At 59.1% G+C, this 19258-nt stretch overlaps 11 protein-coding genes across 11 annotated transcripts; 6 read left to right on the forward strand and 5 right to left on the reverse strand.

Annotated features, from left to right (window-relative positions):
• Positions 1-582: 582 nt before the first annotated feature.
• Positions 583-1923, forward strand: N0V96_003433 (uncharacterized protein; the record flags this gene model as incomplete). The annotated part of the gene is made up of 1 exon (XM_053198528.2): positions 583-1923. One exon carries the CDS (start codon positions 583-585, stop codon positions 1921-1923), a length of 1341 nt encoding a protein of 446 aa, XP_053044064.1.
• Positions 1924-2565: 642 nt separating this feature from the next.
• Positions 2566-3129, forward strand: N0V96_003434 (uncharacterized protein; the record flags this gene model as incomplete). The annotated part of the gene is made up of 1 exon (XM_053198527.2): positions 2566-3129. One exon carries the CDS (start codon positions 2566-2568, stop codon positions 3127-3129), a length of 564 nt encoding a protein of 187 aa, XP_053044063.2.
• Positions 3130-3136: 7 nt separating this feature from the next.
• On the forward strand, positions 3137-3616 carry N0V96_003435 (uncharacterized protein; the record flags this gene model as incomplete). The annotated part of the gene is made up of 1 exon (XM_065756838.1): positions 3137-3616. The coding sequence occupies one exon, from the start codon at positions 3137-3139 to the stop codon at positions 3614-3616; it is 480 nt and encodes a 159-aa protein (XP_065614605.1).
• Positions 3617-3742: 126 nt separating this feature from the next.
• Positions 3743-4507, reverse strand: N0V96_003436 (uncharacterized protein; the record flags this gene model as incomplete). Its single annotated transcript, XM_053198526.1, has 1 exon — positions 3743-4507. One exon carries the CDS (start codon positions 4505-4507, stop codon positions 3743-3745), a length of 765 nt encoding a protein of 254 aa, XP_053044062.1.
• A 2343-nt stretch (positions 4508-6850) lies between these two features.
• On the forward strand, positions 6851-8046 carry N0V96_003437 (uncharacterized protein; the record flags this gene model as incomplete). The annotated part of the gene is made up of 3 exons (XM_053198525.2): positions 6851-7069; positions 7118-7617; positions 7668-8046. The coding sequence occupies 3 exons, from the start codon at positions 6851-6853 to the stop codon at positions 8044-8046; spliced, it is 1098 nt and encodes a 365-aa protein (XP_053044061.2).
• A 277-nt stretch (positions 8047-8323) lies between these two features.
• On the forward strand, positions 8324-10399 carry POL12 (DNA-directed DNA polymerase alpha subunit pol12; the record flags this gene model as incomplete). The annotated part of the gene is made up of 3 exons (XM_053198524.1): positions 8324-8814; positions 8862-10182; positions 10229-10399. 3 exons carry the CDS (start codon positions 8324-8326, stop codon positions 10397-10399), a joined length of 1983 nt encoding a protein of 660 aa, XP_053044060.1.
• A 147-nt stretch (positions 10400-10546) lies between these two features.
• Positions 10547-12019, reverse strand: N0V96_003439 (uncharacterized protein; the record flags this gene model as incomplete). The annotated part of the gene is made up of 1 exon (XM_053198523.2): positions 10547-12019. One exon carries the CDS (start codon positions 12017-12019, stop codon positions 10547-10549), a length of 1473 nt encoding a protein of 490 aa, XP_053044059.2.
• Positions 12020-12399: 380 nt separating this feature from the next.
• On the reverse strand, positions 12400-13027 carry N0V96_003440 (uncharacterized protein; the record flags this gene model as incomplete). Its single annotated transcript, XM_053198522.1, has 2 exons — positions 12400-12944; positions 12994-13027. The coding sequence occupies 2 exons, from the start codon at positions 13025-13027 to the stop codon at positions 12400-12402; spliced, it is 579 nt and encodes a 192-aa protein (XP_053044058.1).
• Positions 13028-13445: 418 nt separating this feature from the next.
• On the forward strand, positions 13446-15552 carry UBP1 (ubiquitin-specific protease ubp1; the record flags this gene model as incomplete). The annotated part of the gene is made up of 2 exons (XM_065756839.1): positions 13446-15067; positions 15093-15552. 2 exons carry the CDS (start codon positions 13446-13448, stop codon positions 15550-15552), a joined length of 2082 nt encoding a protein of 693 aa, XP_065614606.1.
• Positions 15553-15751: 199 nt separating this feature from the next.
• Positions 15752-16697, reverse strand: N0V96_003442 (uncharacterized protein; the record flags this gene model as incomplete). Its single annotated transcript, XM_065756840.1, has 2 exons — positions 15752-15956; positions 16096-16697. The coding sequence occupies 2 exons, from the start codon at positions 16695-16697 to the stop codon at positions 15752-15754; spliced, it is 807 nt and encodes a 268-aa protein (XP_065614607.1).
• A 583-nt stretch (positions 16698-17280) lies between these two features.
• On the reverse strand, positions 17281-18628 carry N0V96_003443 (uncharacterized protein; the record flags this gene model as incomplete). Its single annotated transcript, XM_065756841.1, has 5 exons — positions 17281-17661; positions 17710-18341; positions 18390-18395; positions 18445-18512; positions 18561-18628. 5 exons carry the CDS (start codon positions 18626-18628, stop codon positions 17281-17283), a joined length of 1155 nt encoding a protein of 384 aa, XP_065614608.1.
• Between the last annotated feature and the right edge of the window lie 630 nt (positions 18629-19258).

Below are 19258 nucleotides of genomic sequence, written 5' to 3' on the forward strand. Positions count from 1 at the left end.
CAATCCCACCCAACCTCCAGAGTAGAGGTGCCTTATCCGTCCGGAAAGTCTGCGATAAGAGAGCCACCAGCCACAGACAGTGCCGACGCACGTGCCATGGGCCTTGACAATCCGAAAGTCCAAGTCGACTGCACTGGGCTCGCATCAGCACCCGCACCCGCACCCGCAGCTGCAGCGAACCCCAAGGACCCCAACCCCAAGGGCCCCCCAAGAGGAGTGCCGCCTGCCTGCCACCCTGACTGCCTGCGCCCGCGCCCGCCTGCTGCAACCAGCGGAATGTTGAGCCCAACTTTTGACAGCTGAGGTGAGGCTGCCTTTTGTTTCCGGCGCACTTGAAACCAACCGTTACTCGCCCAATCCACGTCCCATGGCTCCCTTCGCCTCTGGACTTTTCTTTACCTGAATTTCCATCATCAGCAATTCGATACGAGGGCCTCGACATTTGCTCTTTTTGCTTGCACCCCAGGTCGAGGCCGCGCCGATCGTTTGAAAAAACATCCCAAACTCCACTTCCTTTCCTTTGGTTCCCTTCTTGATGCCCGCGACGTCATCCCTCGATACCCTGCAGCAGCCATCACCAACATGGCCTTCTTGGAGGACCCGCGGCTGCGCCAGCGATGGAACCAAATCTCCCACAACGCCGGCGAGGTGACGGAGAACGCCGCCGCCGGCATCTGGAGCTTCCAGCACCACTACATCAATCCGTGCCTCGCCTCCCTCGCCGCCTCCCTGGAGCAATGCGCCAACCCGTGTCTCGGCGACCGCGAGGAGCGGGCGAGGAGGCGACGGGAACGAGACCGAGCGGGCGGGAGGGCGGAATACAGCTTCGACTTTTACGACGACTGGTACGCCGAGGACCAGGACGGCGGGTTTTTGGGCGGCTGGGGCAACGACGACTGGGACCGTCTGCTCGCGGGCACGGGGTCTCAGCAGAAGAATAATACGGGGGGTGGTGATGTGCAGCAGGACCAACCTAAACGAAAACGCGGTATGAGCTACGGCACGCGGGGCAGGGGGAGCAAGGCGCTCGAGTCCGATCCGACGGTGATCCCCAGCACGCAGCCGATTGGGTTCTTGGGCAAGCTGCCGTGGAAGCTGGGCAAGACGCTCCGCTACAAGCCGAGCGCGGCGGACTTGCAGGATCACCCGCGGCAGCACGGCGAAATGGGCATGGGCGAGACGGAGCCGCTCCTCACGCACGACTCCGACGATGATGATGATGACGACGGCCACGACGACGTCTTCCAGAGCCGGATCGCCAAGACTAGGAATCGCAGCGGGACGACGGGGTCCGGGGTGTCGTCAGATTCATACCGGTCACGGGGCGACTTGTTCCCCAGCGATGGCGAAGGCGAGGAGGACGCCGTGCCGTTTGACGACGAGTTCATGGTCCTGGACAAGGTCCGGGACGACCGCAGCAGCAGCAGGACAAAGGCGAGCAAGGGCAAGCGGCGGGCCGACGGACGGCCCATGTCGCGGACGGTATCGAGGGCGACGATCGATTCCAGCCATTCCATGCTCAGTCCCAGCGTGCGGCGGAGCTCAACGAGCGGGCCCACGACGCCGGATACGCCGGTCGCGCCGTCCATGGAGGCCTCGATGGAGGAGCTGCAAAGGGAGGAGGAGCGCATCAGGAGAGAGGAGGACGACGAGGTCGAGCGCAAGCGACAAGCGGCGCTGCAGCTTGCATCGGAACGGGGTCTGCACGACGCCGGCGACGAGCCGACGTCCGAGGAGCCAGCGTCCGAGGCGGACTACGCCAAAGCCGATGAGGTGGATTACGTGTCAGACTCTCCGAGTCAAAGATCGCCGCCGAGGTCTACGCACGGCGACGACGACGCGCCGGTCATTCGGTCCACCACGCAAGAGCAGTACATACGCACCGAGGAATTCGTCCCGGCGCGTCTACCGAGCTTTCGATAGACCAGAGTCGTGGTGAATGTATGTCTTGTGGGGAGTGTTTTAATTGTATACTACTTGGGCCGACGCCAACGATAATCATGTCATAACGATACCAATGCAGGGAGATGAGGGCAAGCATTTCAATAGAAGCGGTGCATGGCGCGGCGCTCGTCAGTTTGACCTTTTTTTTTCCCCCTTCGCGTCGTGATGTCGTGACTTGGTAGCCCGTGTGAACGTGTGAAGACGTACTGTCCATGACGGTCGGACGGTCAGACGGGGGACGGGGCAGAGAATGGCCGACTCACATGCCGCTGTGGTTGCCCGTTTCAGGCCGCTCCGGAGCTGGGGGTCGGGGTCACGGGCGGGCGAGCTGCTGTCCCAACAAGGCAATTGCCTCGGTGTGAATTCCCCGCAAAGAGCTCCCCCCAACCCCACACTCTTCACCCCGGATTTACCTAGGTGCTTCGGCACGACTCCTCGACGGCTAGCTCCAAGCGTGTCATTGAGCTCCCTTTTATTCCCAGCCTCTTGGCCTTTTGTTGCGCTTTCTTGAACTGCACATACGCTTCTACTGTATATCATCTCCCGCCTAGAGTACCACCCCAAAGACGACTACTAGCACGCCAAGACCAGTGTAAGACAGACAGACAGACAAAGACAAAGATGGCACCCTCCGGCCCCATCACAACACCCATAACCCAGCTCCTGGGCATCCAGCACCCGATCCTCCTCGCCGGCATGGCCCGCACGTCAGGCGGTCCCTTGGCGGCAGCCGTCTCCAACGCGGGGGGGCTAGGCGTCATCGGCGGCTTCCAGTACACCCCCGACCAACTCCGCGAGATCATTGCCGAGATGAAGGCGAATTTCAAGGCCCCCGACCTCCCCTTTGGCGTCGACCTCGCGCTGCCGCAGGTCGGCGGGAACGCGCGCAAAACGAACCACGATTACACGGGCGGCAAGCTCGACGAGCTCATCGATATTACGATTGCGTCTGGCGCGCGGTTGTTTGTGAGCGCGGTGGGGGTCCCCCCCAAAGAAGTGATTGAGAGGTTGCACGGGGCGGGGATCTATGTGATGAATATGGTCGGGCATCCGAAGCACGCTGTGAAGGCGCTGGATCTGGGCGTCGATATCATCTGCGCGCAGGGCGGGGAAGGGCGGGCATACGGGGGACGTGGCGAATTCGGTGCTGATCCCCGCGGTGGTGGACGTCGCGAGGCGGTATAAGCCGCCCATGCTCAAGGGGTCTACTGCGCTGGTGATTGCCGCAGGCGGGATGTATAACGGACGGAGTCTCGCGAGTTCGCTGATGCAGGGAGCCGTGGGCGTGTGGGTTGGCACGCGGTTCGTGGCGAGCGTGGAGGCCGGGTGTAGCCAGGAGCACAAGGAGGAGGTTGTGTCGTGCGGGTTCGAGGGGACGGAGAGGACGTTGGTGATTAGCGGGCGGCCGTTAAGGATGAAGACGAATGAGTACATCAGGGGGTGGCATGCGAGACCGGAGGAGATTAAGAGGTTGACGGAGGGCGGGACGGTGCCGATTGAGCATGATTTCGAGCAGGGGCGGGAGGATATTGAGATTCCGCATTTGATGGGGCAGGTTGCTGGTGCGATTGATAGGATTCAGCCGGCGGGGGAGATTGTGGAGGAGATGGTCAAGGAGGCGGCTGAGCAGTTGCGGCTTGGGGAGGTTTATCTTGGACGGAGTAAGCTTTGAAAGATTGGTGTATAATGTTGTACGAGTTGAGAATTAAGAAGATTGGCTACATGTGAAATGGGTATTGTGATGTCGTGTCCATAGATCATTACGCTTCCTCCTCCGCCTTCGTCTTCGTCTCTGCCCCTACGAACTTCCAATAAACTCCCCTACGCGAATCTGCGTATACCCCCAGCCCTCAGCCAACTCTCTCACCTCCTCCCCTATCCTCTCGGCCTCCTCCTTCGAGTACCCAAGCCTCAGCTGAACCTCCTCGGGCGTACACAGCTCCCGGATCTCAGGAAGCGGCGCAGGAATCCTGCTGCCTGTCTTCGTCCCACTCAACACCAGCGTTAAAGTCTCCAACCCAGCCCGGTACCGACACTTTAGCCACGACCCTGGGTTCCGAAACGGCTCTTCGCACACGACAATGACATGCCGCGCCCCGCGGACAGGGAACCCGCCGCCGCCCTTGCCCTCCACAACGGCGATGGTGTCCCGCAAAAAGTCGATGTAAATCCGCCTGTCGCCCCAGGTGTTGAGCCGGACGAGGGTATACCGCCGCAGGGCCTCGTACCGTGCCTCGCGGTTCACGGCAAGCAAAGCAGGGTTCGGCGCGTGGGTTGCGAGCAAGGTCCGCGGCGTGTCGCAGGCGTGCTGCCAGATTTTGAGGCGGAGTTCAGCTGGCAAGCGGGAGAAGGGGTGGAAGGTGTGCTCGGGCCCGCGGACCTGGAGGCGGAGGCCCTCGAGGTGGTGGGTGAGGTTCGCGGTTGTGCGGTGGGCCTCGTTGGTGAGGACGGAGGTTATTGTCTGGGTGAAGTGGGCGAGGAAGACGAAGGGGAGGAAGGGGATAGGCATTTCGCAGGTGGGACGGCTTATTGCCTCCCGTTTGAGCTTTTGCGCGAGGGACATGGTGGGTGGGAATGCGGGTTTGTCGTGAAGTTGGTATTTGTATGTTGGAATAAGGGCTCTGACGTTTCCGACCTCCTATTTTCGTATGTGGTCCTCGCGGTTGGGTCGTCAGCGCGAAAAAGGGGGCGGACCCTCGTCTTAAGACTCTTCAAACCGGCAGATTAAAACATCAATGGCGGGCGGGTAGAGAGATCGCCGACTTTGTTTGGAAAGCGATCCGGTGGCTTTGTCTCATGATCCCAGGGCTGCGGTGCTGCCGGCGCGGAATCAAGCCACCAAGAGGGATAGCCAAACGGCGATACGCTACCTTGGCGGGTTCCGGTCTAGATCTGGGTATCCGGTCGTTGTCGTCCCGCAGAAACTGTGAGAGCGAGTGGCTGGCCGGCTCGTTCTTTGAATCAAGTATGTCCAGACCAAGTTAGTGCTGGAGGCTGGTGTGCGGCTTTTTCTTTGTTCTGGTGGAGATGGTCACTGAATGGGCGGCAGAGATTTTGCAATCTTTGGTCGGTGGATGATGCGCGCGCTGGTGAGCGATACCGAGGTGACGAGAGTCCTATTTGTATTCCTCAGTTGACTGATGGTGCTGCAGTGTCTCGGATGGGATGGATGGTGTAGCAGTAGATCGATGCGATCTGGGCACTTACACGGGGAGGCGCGGAAGGCTTGGTTACACGTCAACTCACGCCATCACTGTGGCGTTTCTCGACGTCTGCTTCGATGTATGGGAGTCTCGTCCGTTGCCTGCGTCCGGCATGAAAGGTCCGTAGCAGAACCGCCGCCATCCTGAAGAACGCCTCCGTGGCAACCCTGTATTCGATGGTCACCATGGGATTCTGGGTGAGGTGGAGGGGTTCACTTGCCTGGATGGCAAAGGTCACGCCAAAGAAACGTCAGACTGTCTCAGGAATTCCTGTCTCACCGTTGCAGCTGACTAGATCTTGGTGGTTGGCTGGCTGGGAACGCAGACCCCAGGGAGCGGTTCAAACGGCCTATATCTGAGTCACCCGAGACACGTTCAGCATCATCGGCATTCCAGTCCAACGACGCATGGCAATTCCAAAGCTTGGCTGTTCGAGACATTTGTGCCAGGGTCGCATCTTCGGTTTCGATGCCACGAAGCATGTGAAGGCGTAGACTTCCAAGGCGAGTTTGGGACTGTGGGACGAATCTGGTGTGAAAAGGGGCAGATGTGCTTCGAGGCGACTGAATGCTCTTGCAGGGTCTCTCGGATACCTTGGTGAAGACGGATGTTCTCCTGATCTACCGTCAGATGGCAGAATGCTTGACTGGCCGGTCGAGGCTGTTTGGACGCACCGCACACTGCCTTTCAACTTGTCCCATGGTCGAGATTCCCGTGGCCTACTCAGAAACCGGTTTCAAAGTGATGACGACCAAAGCAGAAGCTTGTGGTTCAGGTTTGGGCTCTGGAGATGCCCACGAAGACTAGCCAGAACGAGACACAGAATAGGGGCATTAGGATTGCACGCACCTAAGCCTCCAAAAAGCTGTACCATCTTTGATCGTTCCAGTGGACAGCGTTCTCCATCTTGCGTTAGTTTCCTCGTTGCCCTGGGCTCTGGCCACAAGATGTACGAAAGATCCAGCTGCAAGAGGTTCGGTCGAGGCTCCTACATATATCCCACGGGAATTCCATCAACTGCTCGAACCCCTTTCTCCATAGAGTCTTTTGTTGAGATGTTTGAGGACGCCTTGTTCTCTGTTGACGAGGGTCGGTCTGCTACCATTTCCTGAAGATCTATGTTATGCCTGTTGATGGAAGGGCTAAAGTCTCCGTGATATCACCACTCGGCTCTGCTTGGCCATATTCCTGGCTTATTCGTAACGAGAATAGCCAAACGACGCCTGATAATCCAAAGTGGGCGTGTCTTGTGATGGCGAAATACTCCCAGTTCTTTGCCGAGAGATGGGCCCCAGACAACCATACACATTGACGACAATGGCTGCCGAACACTCGCGGTGTCTCTTGACAACCGACATTGGCAACTTTGACCTGTAGAGGGGACATTTGCGTTTGGCCCCGGCCATAAAAGTAGACACATTTATAGGAGACGGAACAGATTCGCAGCCGCAATTGAATAGGGGGCCAAGAGTGACTCGTTCCTTCCCTCTGCCTACGTTCCTCCTTCCTTTTCAAAGCGCAGCCAAACCCTCTCGCTTGTAAAATCCACCGGCGGCATCGGAATTTGTTCCATCTTTTCTCTCCGTCAAAGAAAATATTCAGCGATCCATTCTTCGTTACAAGACGGGCCACCTTCGTCTCAGCAAATCACACCGTTGGAAATCACTCCCCGTTCCAAATCATCGCCGCTCCAAAACATCACCATGTCTGTCACCAGCGGCACGTCCAGCAGGCCTCTGATCCGCAAGCCGGCCCCCCATGAGGCCGTCTTCTGTAGCGTCTGCAGCAGGAGGTTCCCCAGCTTCGAGGAGCTGATGGGACACAAGCGCATGGCGATGCTGACCGAGGGAACCCACATCCACTGCGCCGTGTGCACCCGCGACTTCAACAGCCAGGACGCCCTGAACAAGCATCTTCTGGAGGTGAGTGCTATCAAGTCTCCAGCACTCGACATGGACTAACGACAACAGGCACACCCGCAGGAGCAGAACCTCACCTGCCCAGGCTGTCAGAAGAAGTTTGTCCGGTTGGCTGGATGGATGAGACATCTCGAGCACAACGAGTGCCCTAGGATTCGCCGCGCAGACGTCGACCAGATCCGCGCACAGAAGCTCACCTTCTCCCACGAGCTCGAGAAGCGCAGCGGCTCCCAGTTCGGAGACTACTTCCCCGTGTCCCACCCCAGCGTCCAGTCCGCCTTCGAGGCGCAATCCAACCTTGATGCCATGTCCACCGTGGACGCGCAGTCCGAGTTCGAAGACAAGGCCTACATGGCTCATCCGTCCTTCTTCAAGCCCAACGACTTTCCCAACGTGAAGGAGGTCACCGAGAGCCTGGATAGCATTCAGCAATCGGATAATGGCAAAGAGAAAGTGGACGACGTGAACAATCCGTCTCACCGGCTCTTTGACCCCAGAAAGTACTACAATACCCTCACGCACAAGTACAAGTGTCCTCAGCCGTCCTGCAAGTTCGTAGCCCCTTCCATATCTGCATGGCAAGATACTGACAGCAGAACAGGAAGACTTTTCCCAGCAGCGGCGCCCTCATCACCCACATGAAGTCGGCGGCCTCGCACTATAATGCCAAGCTGCAGTGCCCCGGCTGTCTGCGCTACTTCAGGGATGCGTCGTCCTTGACCGCCCACTCCGAGTCGGAGTCGACCCGGTGCAGCATCCGCAAGTCCGAAAACTACCGCGCCTACCTCGACCAGCTCACCGGAGGCATGGCGGACCTCGGCAACAAGCACGAGGACGGCACTATTAAGTATGAGGTCAGCACGGAGGCCGTCGTCAAGTTTGCTCCGTCTCGGATGGCCAGGACGGCCACGGAGGACTACATGGCACAACAGGAGGCCGACCGTCAGGAGGAATGGGCTCGCAACAATATCGTCTGGTAGGGGTGTCATAGGAACGTACGTCACGAGCGAGTGGTTAGCGAAGCATGGTTAGGTATCCAAGTAGAATAATCGAATCCAATGGAGTCTAGCAGGCACGAGAAGCTCCTGTCAAGGAGGTGTCGTTGCAAGACCGTGCCCACTTCCCACACACTGTATGCCCCGCCAACACTTTACGCGCCATCCCACCAAGACGCGCTCGTCGCGTCCCACCTAAATGTTCCGTCGTCAAACTTCCCGGCACTCAACTTCACGGCACACAACACCACCAGGCGAAACAATGGCGGAAGCGGAATTGAAGGAGTTCTTCACCTCGGGAGACAAGGGCCTCGAGCCTGAAGTTCTCACCGAACTGCAATCCCTATTGCGTCTGCACGACCTGTCCGCCGAGGACCTCTTTTACAAATGGGAGTCCTTCTGCATCAAGATGGACATGGACGCCATGGACCCCGATATTGTGCACGTGCGAAACTTCAAAAAGGACATCCAGGACGCACTGGAAAAGAGCAACCGCCAGCAGACGCACATCAAGACGGAGAAGCGTAGTCACGGTACTCCACGAGCCGGCAGGGGCGGCGGCGACGTCTTTGGCATGTTGGATGGACTGGTGCCCAGCACGCCGGCGTCAGGGAGGCTGAACAAGCCGAGCAGTCTGCGAAAGAAGACGCACGAGACGCCGACAATGTCGCGGGTCAAGGCCGAGATCCCCTCGAGCTCGCCAGACTACAAGGGGGCCTCCAAGATGGAGGAACAACTCAACGCAATGTCACTGTAAGGACTTGGACCGCATTCGCCTTCCCAGACACTAACGATAGCAGACCCAGCTCGTTCAACGACCGACAGAACGCCGGCGAGACGGTGGAAGTGCTCAACGACCACCTCAACGCTCCCGAGCCGCCGATTTGCCCATACCCCGAACCCCGCATCAAGTTGACGGCGGCATCAGACCAAAAGAAGCTGGCGTACAAGCCCCTGGCGATGAAGCTGTCAGAGGCGTCGGAGATCCTCGACGACAGGATAGACGAGTTCATGCACATCATCCAGGACTACCACAAGCTGGACTTTTCAGAGTTCGGCAACGCGGCGAGCCAGAGCACGACAGAGGTGATTGCTGTGGGACGCATCGCCTCGGATGCGCCAGAGGGAAAGCTGAACGCGGCGTCGCTGGTGCTGGAGATGTCGAGGCGGGTGGGCGGTGGTCTGCGGGCGCCCCTGAACATGCGTAACAAGGGGTACAGCTTCTTCCCCGGCCAAATTGTGGCCCTCAAGGGCATCAACACCTCGGGCAACGAGTTTGTCGTCGAGGACGTGCTCGAGGTGCCTCTGCTGCCAAACGCGGCATCGACGCCGGCCGCACTGGCTGCGCACCGCGAGAAACTGCGAGGCGACCCCGACGCCATGGACACCGACTCGGACCCGGCGCCCCTCAACATTCTCTACGCTTCCGGGCCGTACACGGCGGACGACAACCTCGACTTTGAACCGCTGCACGCTCTGTGCGACCAAGCCGCCGACACGTACGCGGACGCGTTGGTGCTGACGGGGCCCTTCATCGACAGCGAGCATCCTCTGATTGCGATGGGCGACTTTGACCTCCCGGAGGAAGCCGTCATCGAGCCGGACACGGCCACGATGTCGACCGTCTTTAAGTACATGTTCTCCCCGGCGCTGAACCGCCTCGTGTCCGCCAACCCCAGCATTACCATCCTCCTCGTCCCCTCGGTGCGCGACGTCATCGACAAACACGTCTCGTGGCCGCAGGACTCGGTCCTGAAGAAGGAGCTCGGCCTCCCCAAGACGGCGAGGATCGTCACCAACCCGATGACGCTGTCCGTCAACGAGATGGTCATGGGGATATCGTCGCAGGATATCCTCTGGCAGCTGCGGCACGAGGAGCTCGTCGGCGGCCGCCCCGCGGATTCGTCGCTGTTGTCGAGGCTTAGCAGGTACCTGTTGGAGCAGAGGCACTTTTTCCCGCTCTTCCCGCCGACGGAACGCCAGAAGCTGCCCAAGACGGGAACCGAGGAGGGGATCCCGCCCGGTGCCATGCTGGATCTTAGTTATCTGAAGCTGGGCGAGATGGTCAATGTTCGACCGGATGTGCTTGTGGCGCCCAGCTTTTTGCCTCCGTTTGCCAAGGTGAGTCCCGTCGTCTTCGTTCCAAGTACTTGACTAACAAAAGCAGGTCGTCGAGAGTGTCCTCGTGATCAACCCGGGCTACCTCTCCAAGAGACGTGGCGCCGGCACGTACGCCCGCCTGACGCTGTTCCCTCCCAAGGCCGACGTGGGCCAGTCCGGGGCCATGGTGAGCCACGGCGTGTTCGAGCGCGCAAGGGTGGAGATTAAGAAGATTTGAAGCGCACCTATATGACGTTTACGATGGCAAAGGGTTTTCTTTCAGGGCCTCGGAGTTCGGTGGGGAGGGTATATTCAGCATGCGCTCGTAGTGAGCCTGGTTAGGATACGCTTCTTAATACATTTTTGAAATGACGACCACTGGCTTTTATCTAGAGTCCACGCGCCTCCGCTTGTCGCTGTCGTAGCGCTCCCTCTCGCGCGACGGGCTGCGCTTCCGTCTGTCCCTGTAGTCGTCCCGCGAGTCGCGGCGCGGTGATCTCGACCTCGACCGATCGCGACGGCGGTAGTCGTCCCTATCTCTGCGCCGGTCGTCTCTGTCGCCTCCGCGCCGGTCGTCTCTGTCGCCTCCGCGCCGGTCATCATCGCGGTACCTGTCACGATCACTTCTGCCACCACCTGAAGGCGCCTTGCGATCACCCAAAGGAATGGCGTTGGCACCGTTGACCTCACGGTCGTTATCCGGCCGGAACCGCTCGTCCACATCGTGCCTGTCGAAGCCGCCTCTCCTCCGGTCACCGCCACCACCCCCGCCGCCACGCCGGTCATCAAACTCGCCCCATCGTCCCGTATCCTCGCTCTTGAGATCCTTGTACTTTGTCCCGCCCTTGCGTCCCAGCTTCGTCATGTCGCGCTTCTGGAGGTATTCCGGCAGCGCGCTGCGGTCCTTGACATCGTCCGCGATGCGCATGCCCATGAGGTCGCGCTTGTCGAGCCCGTACGCCTTGGCTTCCTCGCTGTAGAACGCGCCCTTGTGATAGTACTTTTGCAGATACGACATCTTGCCCTTGGCGTCCTTTTCGTCCTGCTGCGCGGCAATCTTGTCCGCGTCCTCGGCGTCGCGCTCCTCTTGTGTGAGGTTCTGCCGCCGCTCGCGCTCGGCGTACTCTGCCTCCTGCTCGGCGATGCGGTCGCGCTCGCGCTTCACGCGTTTGAGCTCGCGGAGGCGCCAGGCTGCGAGTTCGGCTTCCGGGTCGAGGTCGTCTGTCGTGTCGACGTCGGAGCCCGAGGCCTCGTCGTCGTCCCAGTGTTTCTTACCGGCGGCGCGGGCGGCGAGGTCCTTTGCGATTTGTTCTTCGACGAGGGCGTCGGCGGCGGCTTTGCGGCGAGCTTCTTCTTCTGCTTGGCGCGTCTCGTCGTCTTTGGGGGCCGGGGTGGAGGATTGTCCTCCTCTGGCGGCATTGCGCTGGTTCTTTGGGATGAATTTGGGTCGGATCATGAGGCGGCGGGGGGCTTCTTCTTCGCTGCTGCTTTCCTCCTCGCTAGAGCTCTCTTCTTCGCCTTCCTCATCATCTTCTCCCTCTTCTTCCTCCTCTTCTGTCACGAAACCCTCTTCCGCGGCGAGCCGCTCCGCCTTTTCGCGCGCTATCCTCTGGTTCTCCTTGTCCTGCGCCTCGCGCCTCCGTTCATCGAGGTTGACTTTGCTGAGGTTACTGGCGATCTTGGCGGCGCTCGATGCCTTTGGCGGCGGCTTGATCGCGCGGGCCTTTGTTGTGTCGTCGTTTGCCTTTTCTTCGTCATCGCTCGCGTCCGAGTCTGATGAATTCCCTTGGGGGACGGCCTTGCCGGGGAAATAGCGTCCCGGCTTGACCGGATTCGCGGTCATGCGCTTGGGTGGCATCTTGTGGTTTGTGTGGATGTCGTGGATGGTGAACTGAGTGACGTCCGGCTGAAAATCGAGGCTGCAAGGTACGGTACCTCAGGTCCCCTGGCGGATTTGGGGCGGAACTGCACAAGTGTTTCCCCGCTGGGTGGCCCTGTAAGTTTAGCGTTTTTAGTGGACCTGGCGCCGCCGCAGAGCTTTTGGCCCCTCCAAGACGTCCAAGTTTGTGACCGACTGGAGGCGGAGGAGCAGAGATGGGCGTGGAATGTACTTTGCGTCAAGGCTTTCAAAAACTTTCAAGGACCTGCATGCAGAATGGTCATCATTGGGTATCTATCATGAGTCTCATAGCCCGAGGACCACCTCTCGGGGCAACATGAACCGAAACTGACAACGGACTACAAAATCTCCTCGTCGAAATCGTCGTTTGCCGGGGGAGGCGCCGACACAGCAGCAGCAGCGGGCGCAGGCGCAGGCGCAGCGACATCATCGTCGGCGCCGTCCATCTCCTCGTCCGTCTCCCAGTCCTTGCCAGCAGCCACCTCGACGGTCCTGCTCTTCGTCTGCCTCTGCTCCACCTCGAGATCCTCCTCGTCGGGGAACTTCTTGGCCGCAATGGCCCCCTTGTTAATGTCCTCCCACTGCTTGCTCCGCGTCTGGACCCTCCGCGCCTTGTCTTTGCTCTTCTCCGTCTTGGTCGACGTCCTCCCCATGATGGCCTCGGCACGGTCCGCCGCCCTTTCTTTCCTCTCCTTGGCCTTGGCGCTCATCTGCGCCTTGCGGTTCTTGGTCTTCTTGGACACGCCAGAGTTGTGCTGGGCGTTGAGAACCGACGGCCGAAAGTCGGTCGCGGCGGCCGGGGCCTTGACTTCCTTGAGAGACTTGTCGGTGTCGATGTCGACGTCCGTCGCCCGCCTTGCGGCTCTCGAGTGGAGCGAGGGTTCTGTTTGTGTTAGTCAGATTCCCCTGTACAATAGAAGCAATGGTCTTACGTCTGTTCTTCTTGGATACGCCCGGTTTCGCCATCTTTGCGATCGATTTGTCGAGTTCTGGGTGGTGTAGACTGCACCGCCAGACTCGCCCGCAATGTGGGGGATATAAAATTCCTTATCGACCTGCATGCTATCTTATCACGATAAGCGGGGCGATCACAAGCCTTGGGGCCGCACTCTGACCAATCCTTGTCGCAGCGTTGCCCCTGTGGAACCCCTGGTCCCGCTCAACTTTGGCATCTTTCCTTCGAGCACTGCCGCGACACCTCAACACCATCCGTGCAGACATTCCAGAGCCTTACTCACCCACAACCACTTAATCAGCGAGCATCGCCACGACTGGACACCTCTCGAATCGCCTCCTCGACATGGCAGCGCGTGGCCTCTCCGATATAGCATTGCAGAAGCTCGCCTGAAGCTCCCACTTCCACAAGCACCCGTAACACAGCACTATGAATTCTCCCGCATTCAAGCACTCCTACGGCGGACCCGACTACCACCGACGACTTCACGCCGACGAGACCATTTGGACGAGGCTGACGGAGCCGAGCGTCGTCGTGTCCCTCTTTGCACTCGTCCTCACAGCGCTCGTCTCTGTTTTCGGCGCTTCCCTTCCGACCACCCTACTCTCGCACGCCTCTCGGACCCTCTGGGACGTAATCGTCTGGCTTATCCCCCACGACGCCTTGACCCTTCTGGAAGCCTGGCTGCATCCGCCGCTCGTTCCGCGACCGATGCTCCAGAACCAAGCCAGAACACATGCGACCAAGAGTGCGCTCCTGAAGAAGATTCTCGGCATGGACAGACAGGGAGGCATCATGGGGACGGTCTCGCAAGCCGGCATTCGAGGGCTGTCGTCCGTCTCCGGGACCATGATGAGCCTCAAGGGCTCCAGCAACTACCCGCCGGGCCTGGGGAACCTCGATAACTCGTGCTACCAGAACAGCATCCTCCAAGGGCTGGCCTCGCTCAAGCCTTTTCCAAAGTACCTGGCCGACCCCGTCCAGGACCCCGAGATTGACCGCCGGAAAGTCGAGGCCGTCGACACGCTGCGGAACCTGATTGAAGACCTCAACAGCGCTCGGAACTACGGCAAGACGCTGTGGACGCCAGGCTCGCTCAAGAACATGAGCACGTGGCAGCAGCAGGATGCGCAGGAATACTTCTCAAAGCTGCTCGACGAGGTGGACAGGGAGATTTCAAAGGTGGCCAAGGCAACCATCAAGTCGTCGGGCTTCGAGTCCGAGTGCGCCAACGACGACACTGCCACGAGCCAGCACAGCGACGACAGCGGCTACCAGAGTTTGTCGACGGCTTCCAAGATCAGCGCGGCCTCCAAGTCTCTGAGAAACCCCCTCGAGGGGCTCGTTGCTCAGCGGGTGGCCTGCGTGGAGTGTGGGCACTCTGACGGCCTTTCCATGATCCCCTTCAATTGCCTCACGCTCAGTTTGAATGTGGGCGGCAATGATCACGATTTGTACGAGCTTCTAGACGCGTACGCCCACATTGAATCGATTGAGGGCGTTGAGTGTGGAAAATGCACGCTCCTAAAAGCCAAGAGACTGCTAACCCTCCTCGTTGAGAGAGCGGAAGCGTCGTACACTGACGAGCAGAAGCTCAAGGAACCAAAGTCGCGGCTGGCGGCCGTTGAGGAGGCCCTGGAAGAGGACGACTTCGAGGACAAGACGTTGACGGAAAAGTGCAAGTTCCCCCCCAACTTCAAGGTCTCGTCGACAAAGACGAAACAGGCCGTCATTGCACGCCCGCCGCAGAGTCTCGCCGTTCACATGAACAGGTCCGTGTTTGACGAGAACACTGGCATGATGTACAAGAACTCGTCGGGGATCCGGTTCCCCCTGACGTTGGACCTCGGACCGTGGTGTTTGGGTAGTGCCAGCAAAACGGGTTCCACTGACGGCTTGGAGGACGAGGAGCAGTGGCTGTTGGATCCGCGGTCCTCGATGATTGCCGGCGACAAGCGCAAGTCGTACATTACCGGGCCGATCTACGAGCTGCGGGCCGTCGTCACGCACTATGGCCGTCACGAAAACGGGCACTACGTCTGTTACCGCAAGTTCCCCTCGACACTCGCCGCCGAGTGATGGCGAGGAGGTTGTCTCGCCCAAGTCGGAGCCTCTGGACGACGACCCCGATGCGGACATGGACTGGTGGCGTCTCAGTGACGACACGCTCCGCAAGGTTGACGAAGAGGAGTTGCTGGCGCAGGGTAATGTCTTTATGCTATTCTACGACTGTGTCGACCCCAACATTATCCCCTCGTCCGAGGTTACTGCCGTAGAGGCTGTGGCGGCCCAGGACGCAGACGCGATGGACGCAGAGGACGAGGAGACGCCCAAGGTGGAGAAGCCCGCCTTTACATGCACGGTGAAGGAGGTCTCGGAGGAGGATGATGATGATGAGATGCCGGTGGCCGGTACTATGGTGGCGGTCGCCGAGGGAGATGTCTCACAGGCGCGGTCTGTGCCGCTGCCAGGAGACGGAGACGACGAGTTGGGAGAGAATCAGACCGAGCGAGGACCGCAGATGATTGCCGTCTGAGTGCTTGGTTCTGTGTAAGAAATACTGTTGCTCTTGGTCGTTTTATAGCATAGCGATAGGCGTTGGGATTCCGCGGTAATACCATGCGCTCGCGGCGCGGATACTGAGCTGGGGGATGCTCTGGCTACTAAGTTCACGGGATCGGGTAATGGCATAGTTAATTCACTGCGCAGTTGAACTTTTGATGAACACCGTGACATCAGTTGATGCGGACCCTCCGCAGACCACCCTCCTCCATCTCCCTAGGCCAAAAGTCATTCTCAGCCAAAAGGACCCTCTCCCACATCACCATAGCCTGATCAAGTTCGTTCCTGACGGCCTCCTCGCCGTGTCGTTGGACCGCCTCGTCTACGCCGTCGTCGATGATGGAGGCTAGCTCGTCTACGAAGGTTCGAAAGGCCAGGCTGCTCCAGTTGGGGATGAATTCTGTTCGTAGGGCGCCGCCGTCCAAGTCTGTTGCTGTGTCTTTGCCAGAGGAACCAGAGACACCAGAGGCAGATGTAGCAGAGCCAGACGAAGGAAGCATGTCTTTAGCACCCGGACCATGCTTCGAGGTAGCACTTCTCCGTTGCCCAGAAGAGGACGGCGGGGGCGAGCCAGGGGAGGAGAAGTCCACCGCGAGGAGGGGTGGTGTTGATGGAGGTGAAGAGGCGTTCGAAGGCAAGGAGGCCTGCGTTTTTGTTCTCGTTGCTCACCCGCCGGTTGGTACTACTGCCGCTCTGGGAGGTGGGCTCAGCGGGCAAGTTTACATTGATACCGAAGCGGGCGGCGACGTCGATGAAGAATTTCTCTTCGCGGCGGACGTTGACGAGCGCGTCGATAAGCCAGTGGAGGAGTCGTTCCGTCACGGTTGTCGTTGCTCTGTCTGCCGCTCCGTCCTCCGTCACAGCGGTGGCAGAGCCAGCATCGTGACCAGAATTATCGTGACGAGACGCGGACTCGACAACGTCCGGGAGATCCAGCAGCGCGAGGAACCGGCCCGCGCCTTTGATGTAGGCGTGGATGTAGAGCCTGTCGTTTGCGAGCCAGCGGCCCAGGATCGGTTTGGGTACTTGGCCGAGCGCGGCGGCGGCGAGGAACGCGGAGGTCGTGGAGGCGTGGTAGAGGGCTTTGTGGGTGGTGAGGAGGTTGGTTGTGAAGGTCATCTTGAGAGAGAGACTAGTCTTGAGACTTGAAGGTGTGGGGCTTGGCTGGGTTCACTTCTGTCTCTGGATGTTGTCAAGAAAAAAAGGGGGTTTTCTCGCTGCTTGGGACTGCGCGCGATTTCAATGACACGCGATCTACAAGAGATGGGCGGTCGTTGGGATGGATCTCCATAGTTTAGTAAGCCTTGGCTGCAGGTTACGAACCTTGTGATAGGTCAATGGATCCTGATGTCGGTCCTGGTCAGCAAACGCTACTCGTCTTCGGGATTCAGAGGCTTGGGGGAGGGGGTTCAGGCTTGAGGATCAAAGAGAGGGACACGTCGTTCAGATCATGTATTCTAAAGCTGTGCCTGTGATGCATGCTGCTCGTGATATACAATATTACAACACCGGGCGGCCTAGACCCAAAGACCACCCAAAACCCTCGCGCGTTTGAAAAGCCAGCCAACACTCCCTCCCTCCACCCAATGTCACAGATTTTTCTGATTCCAATGTCTCTTTATACACAACGCGCTATCCCAAAACTCCAGGCTTTGATGATGGAAGGAAAAAAAAAAAAAAAAGGGAAAAAAATGCAACACATCTAGGCACTGACGGCGCCAACCTTGGCAAACCAGTCGGCCGGTGCCGCGGCGCCCTTGTAGGCGAAGCCCATGACGACCATGAGGGTGATGAGTGTGAGCAGGCCAAAGAAGATGGCGCGGCGGAGGAGGGGCGAGAGGCGTCCCTCGTCGAGGGCGTGGGAGTTCCAGACGCCGCGGGACCACGCGACGGCGCCGGCGCTCGAGGCCTTGAGCTGGTCCCAGCCGGTGGAGTAGATGACGAGGCCGAAGAGGGCGACGGCGTAGCCGATGAACTGCAGGGCTGTGATGCTGGTGTGCCAGATGAGGACGGAGACGACGATGAGGAGAATGTTTTTCAGGATGCCGGTGAGGGTCATGACGAGGCCTGACGTCTTGCCGATCTGCTTTCTGTCAGTAAGGGGTCGATGGAGTATAGAGACGGCACTTACGAGGAACACGCTGGAGATGTTGAGGGCAAAGGCGACGCTAGCGTTAAGGAGCAGCATGGTGAAGCCGACCTTGTTAAAGTCCTCGACGTTGAACTTGCCAAACTCGCTGAACCAGGCGACGAAGAAGTTCATGACGGCGCAGACGGGGGCGTAGTAGTAGAGGCTGACGAGGGGGTCCATCTTTTGGGCGTTCTCGTCGCCCTTGAGGAGGACCTGGATCATGACGAGGCGGATGGCCTCGAAGATGATGCCGCCCATCTGGAAGATGAAGCCGATCCAGGAGAACTCGATCTCGCCAAAGGAGGCGAGGCCGACGCCGCCGACGATGAGGAGGATGTTGTAAAAGGTCTTCATGGAGGGGTCGGCGACGCCCCAGATCCAGCTGGTGAAGAGGACGGCGACTGGGGCGGCGGCCTTGAGCATCTGGATGAAGGAGACGGAGAGGTAGAGGTAGACCAGGTTGGAGCAGACGAGGGAGCCCGAGTAGAGGACGCCGATGGGCATGATGGCGCGCAGGTAGACGCGGCCCGTCATCTTGACCTTGTGGCGGCCATCGAGGAGGGAGGTGAAGCGCGCCAGCACCTGGGTTGCCAGGGTGGAGAAGACGAGATGCCAAAAAGTGAGGATCACGGCTGGGACATGTTAGTGGGGAGCAGTGAGGGTCAGTTGGTGAGACGTACGGTATTCTGTGCATGGTTAGTGACGGTCAACGTGATGGGACCAGGGTGTGCTTACTGAAGCCGGCTGTGTCAAGCAGCCACTTGTTGAAGAGGATGGTCAAGTTGGAGAAGAAGATCCAGCTCCTGTGGGAGTGTTAGTGACGCCCGGCGAGGCTGAGGATGGATACTCACGCGATGAAGAAGGCTGGGTGAAGAGCCTTGGAGCCCACGGGCTTCTCAGTGGTTGGCAGCTCGCTCATGATTGCGTTTTGTTGTGACAGGGGTAACGAGCAACGAAGTCAAGAAGCCAAGCGACGGCGGGTGATCGGAGGGTACGGCGACGGAGACGGCGGTGGACGACGGGACTGGAGTCGGTGGTGGGCCGGGTTCGTCGGGGGGAAGGAAAGGATGAGGGTTGCTGCTGTCAGACGGAAGGCATGAGAGATGCAGTGCAGCGACGCGACAGAAGAGCGACAAGGAAAGACGGGAAGAAAAGATGGAAGAGAGGAGGATGCAGAATGTGAACCACCTTGCAGGTCAACAAGGTGACAAAAGGGTGAGAGCGAGAGTGGCACGGAGAAGAAACGAAGGAAGAGAAGTCAAGACTGCAAGGTGTGTGGCGGCAGGCGGATGTTTGAAGCGCTGCGCCGTTTGCTGAACTGGTGCCTGCGGTACCGTAAGGTCCTTTGGGAAGCCGAATGAGCCCCCTTCTGCAGCGTGGGTTTTCTCGTATTTTCTGCTGGCTGCAATGTACCTGGCGATGGTACGAAATAGGACGGCACCTTATTGGACTGGGCTGACCACTGGCCGTAACTGGGCCTGAAGAAGGCTGGCGGAGAAGGGGGTTTTTTTGGGGAGGAGGCGCTAAAGTCGGGCGGCCGGCACGTGGA

This window comes from Colletotrichum fioriniae (assembly GCF_027942845.1).
Source record: "Colletotrichum fioriniae strain IMI 355084 chromosome Unknown scaffold_3, whole genome shotgun sequence".
Taxonomy (NCBI): domain Eukaryota; kingdom Fungi; phylum Ascomycota; class Sordariomycetes; order Glomerellales; family Glomerellaceae; genus Colletotrichum; species Colletotrichum fioriniae.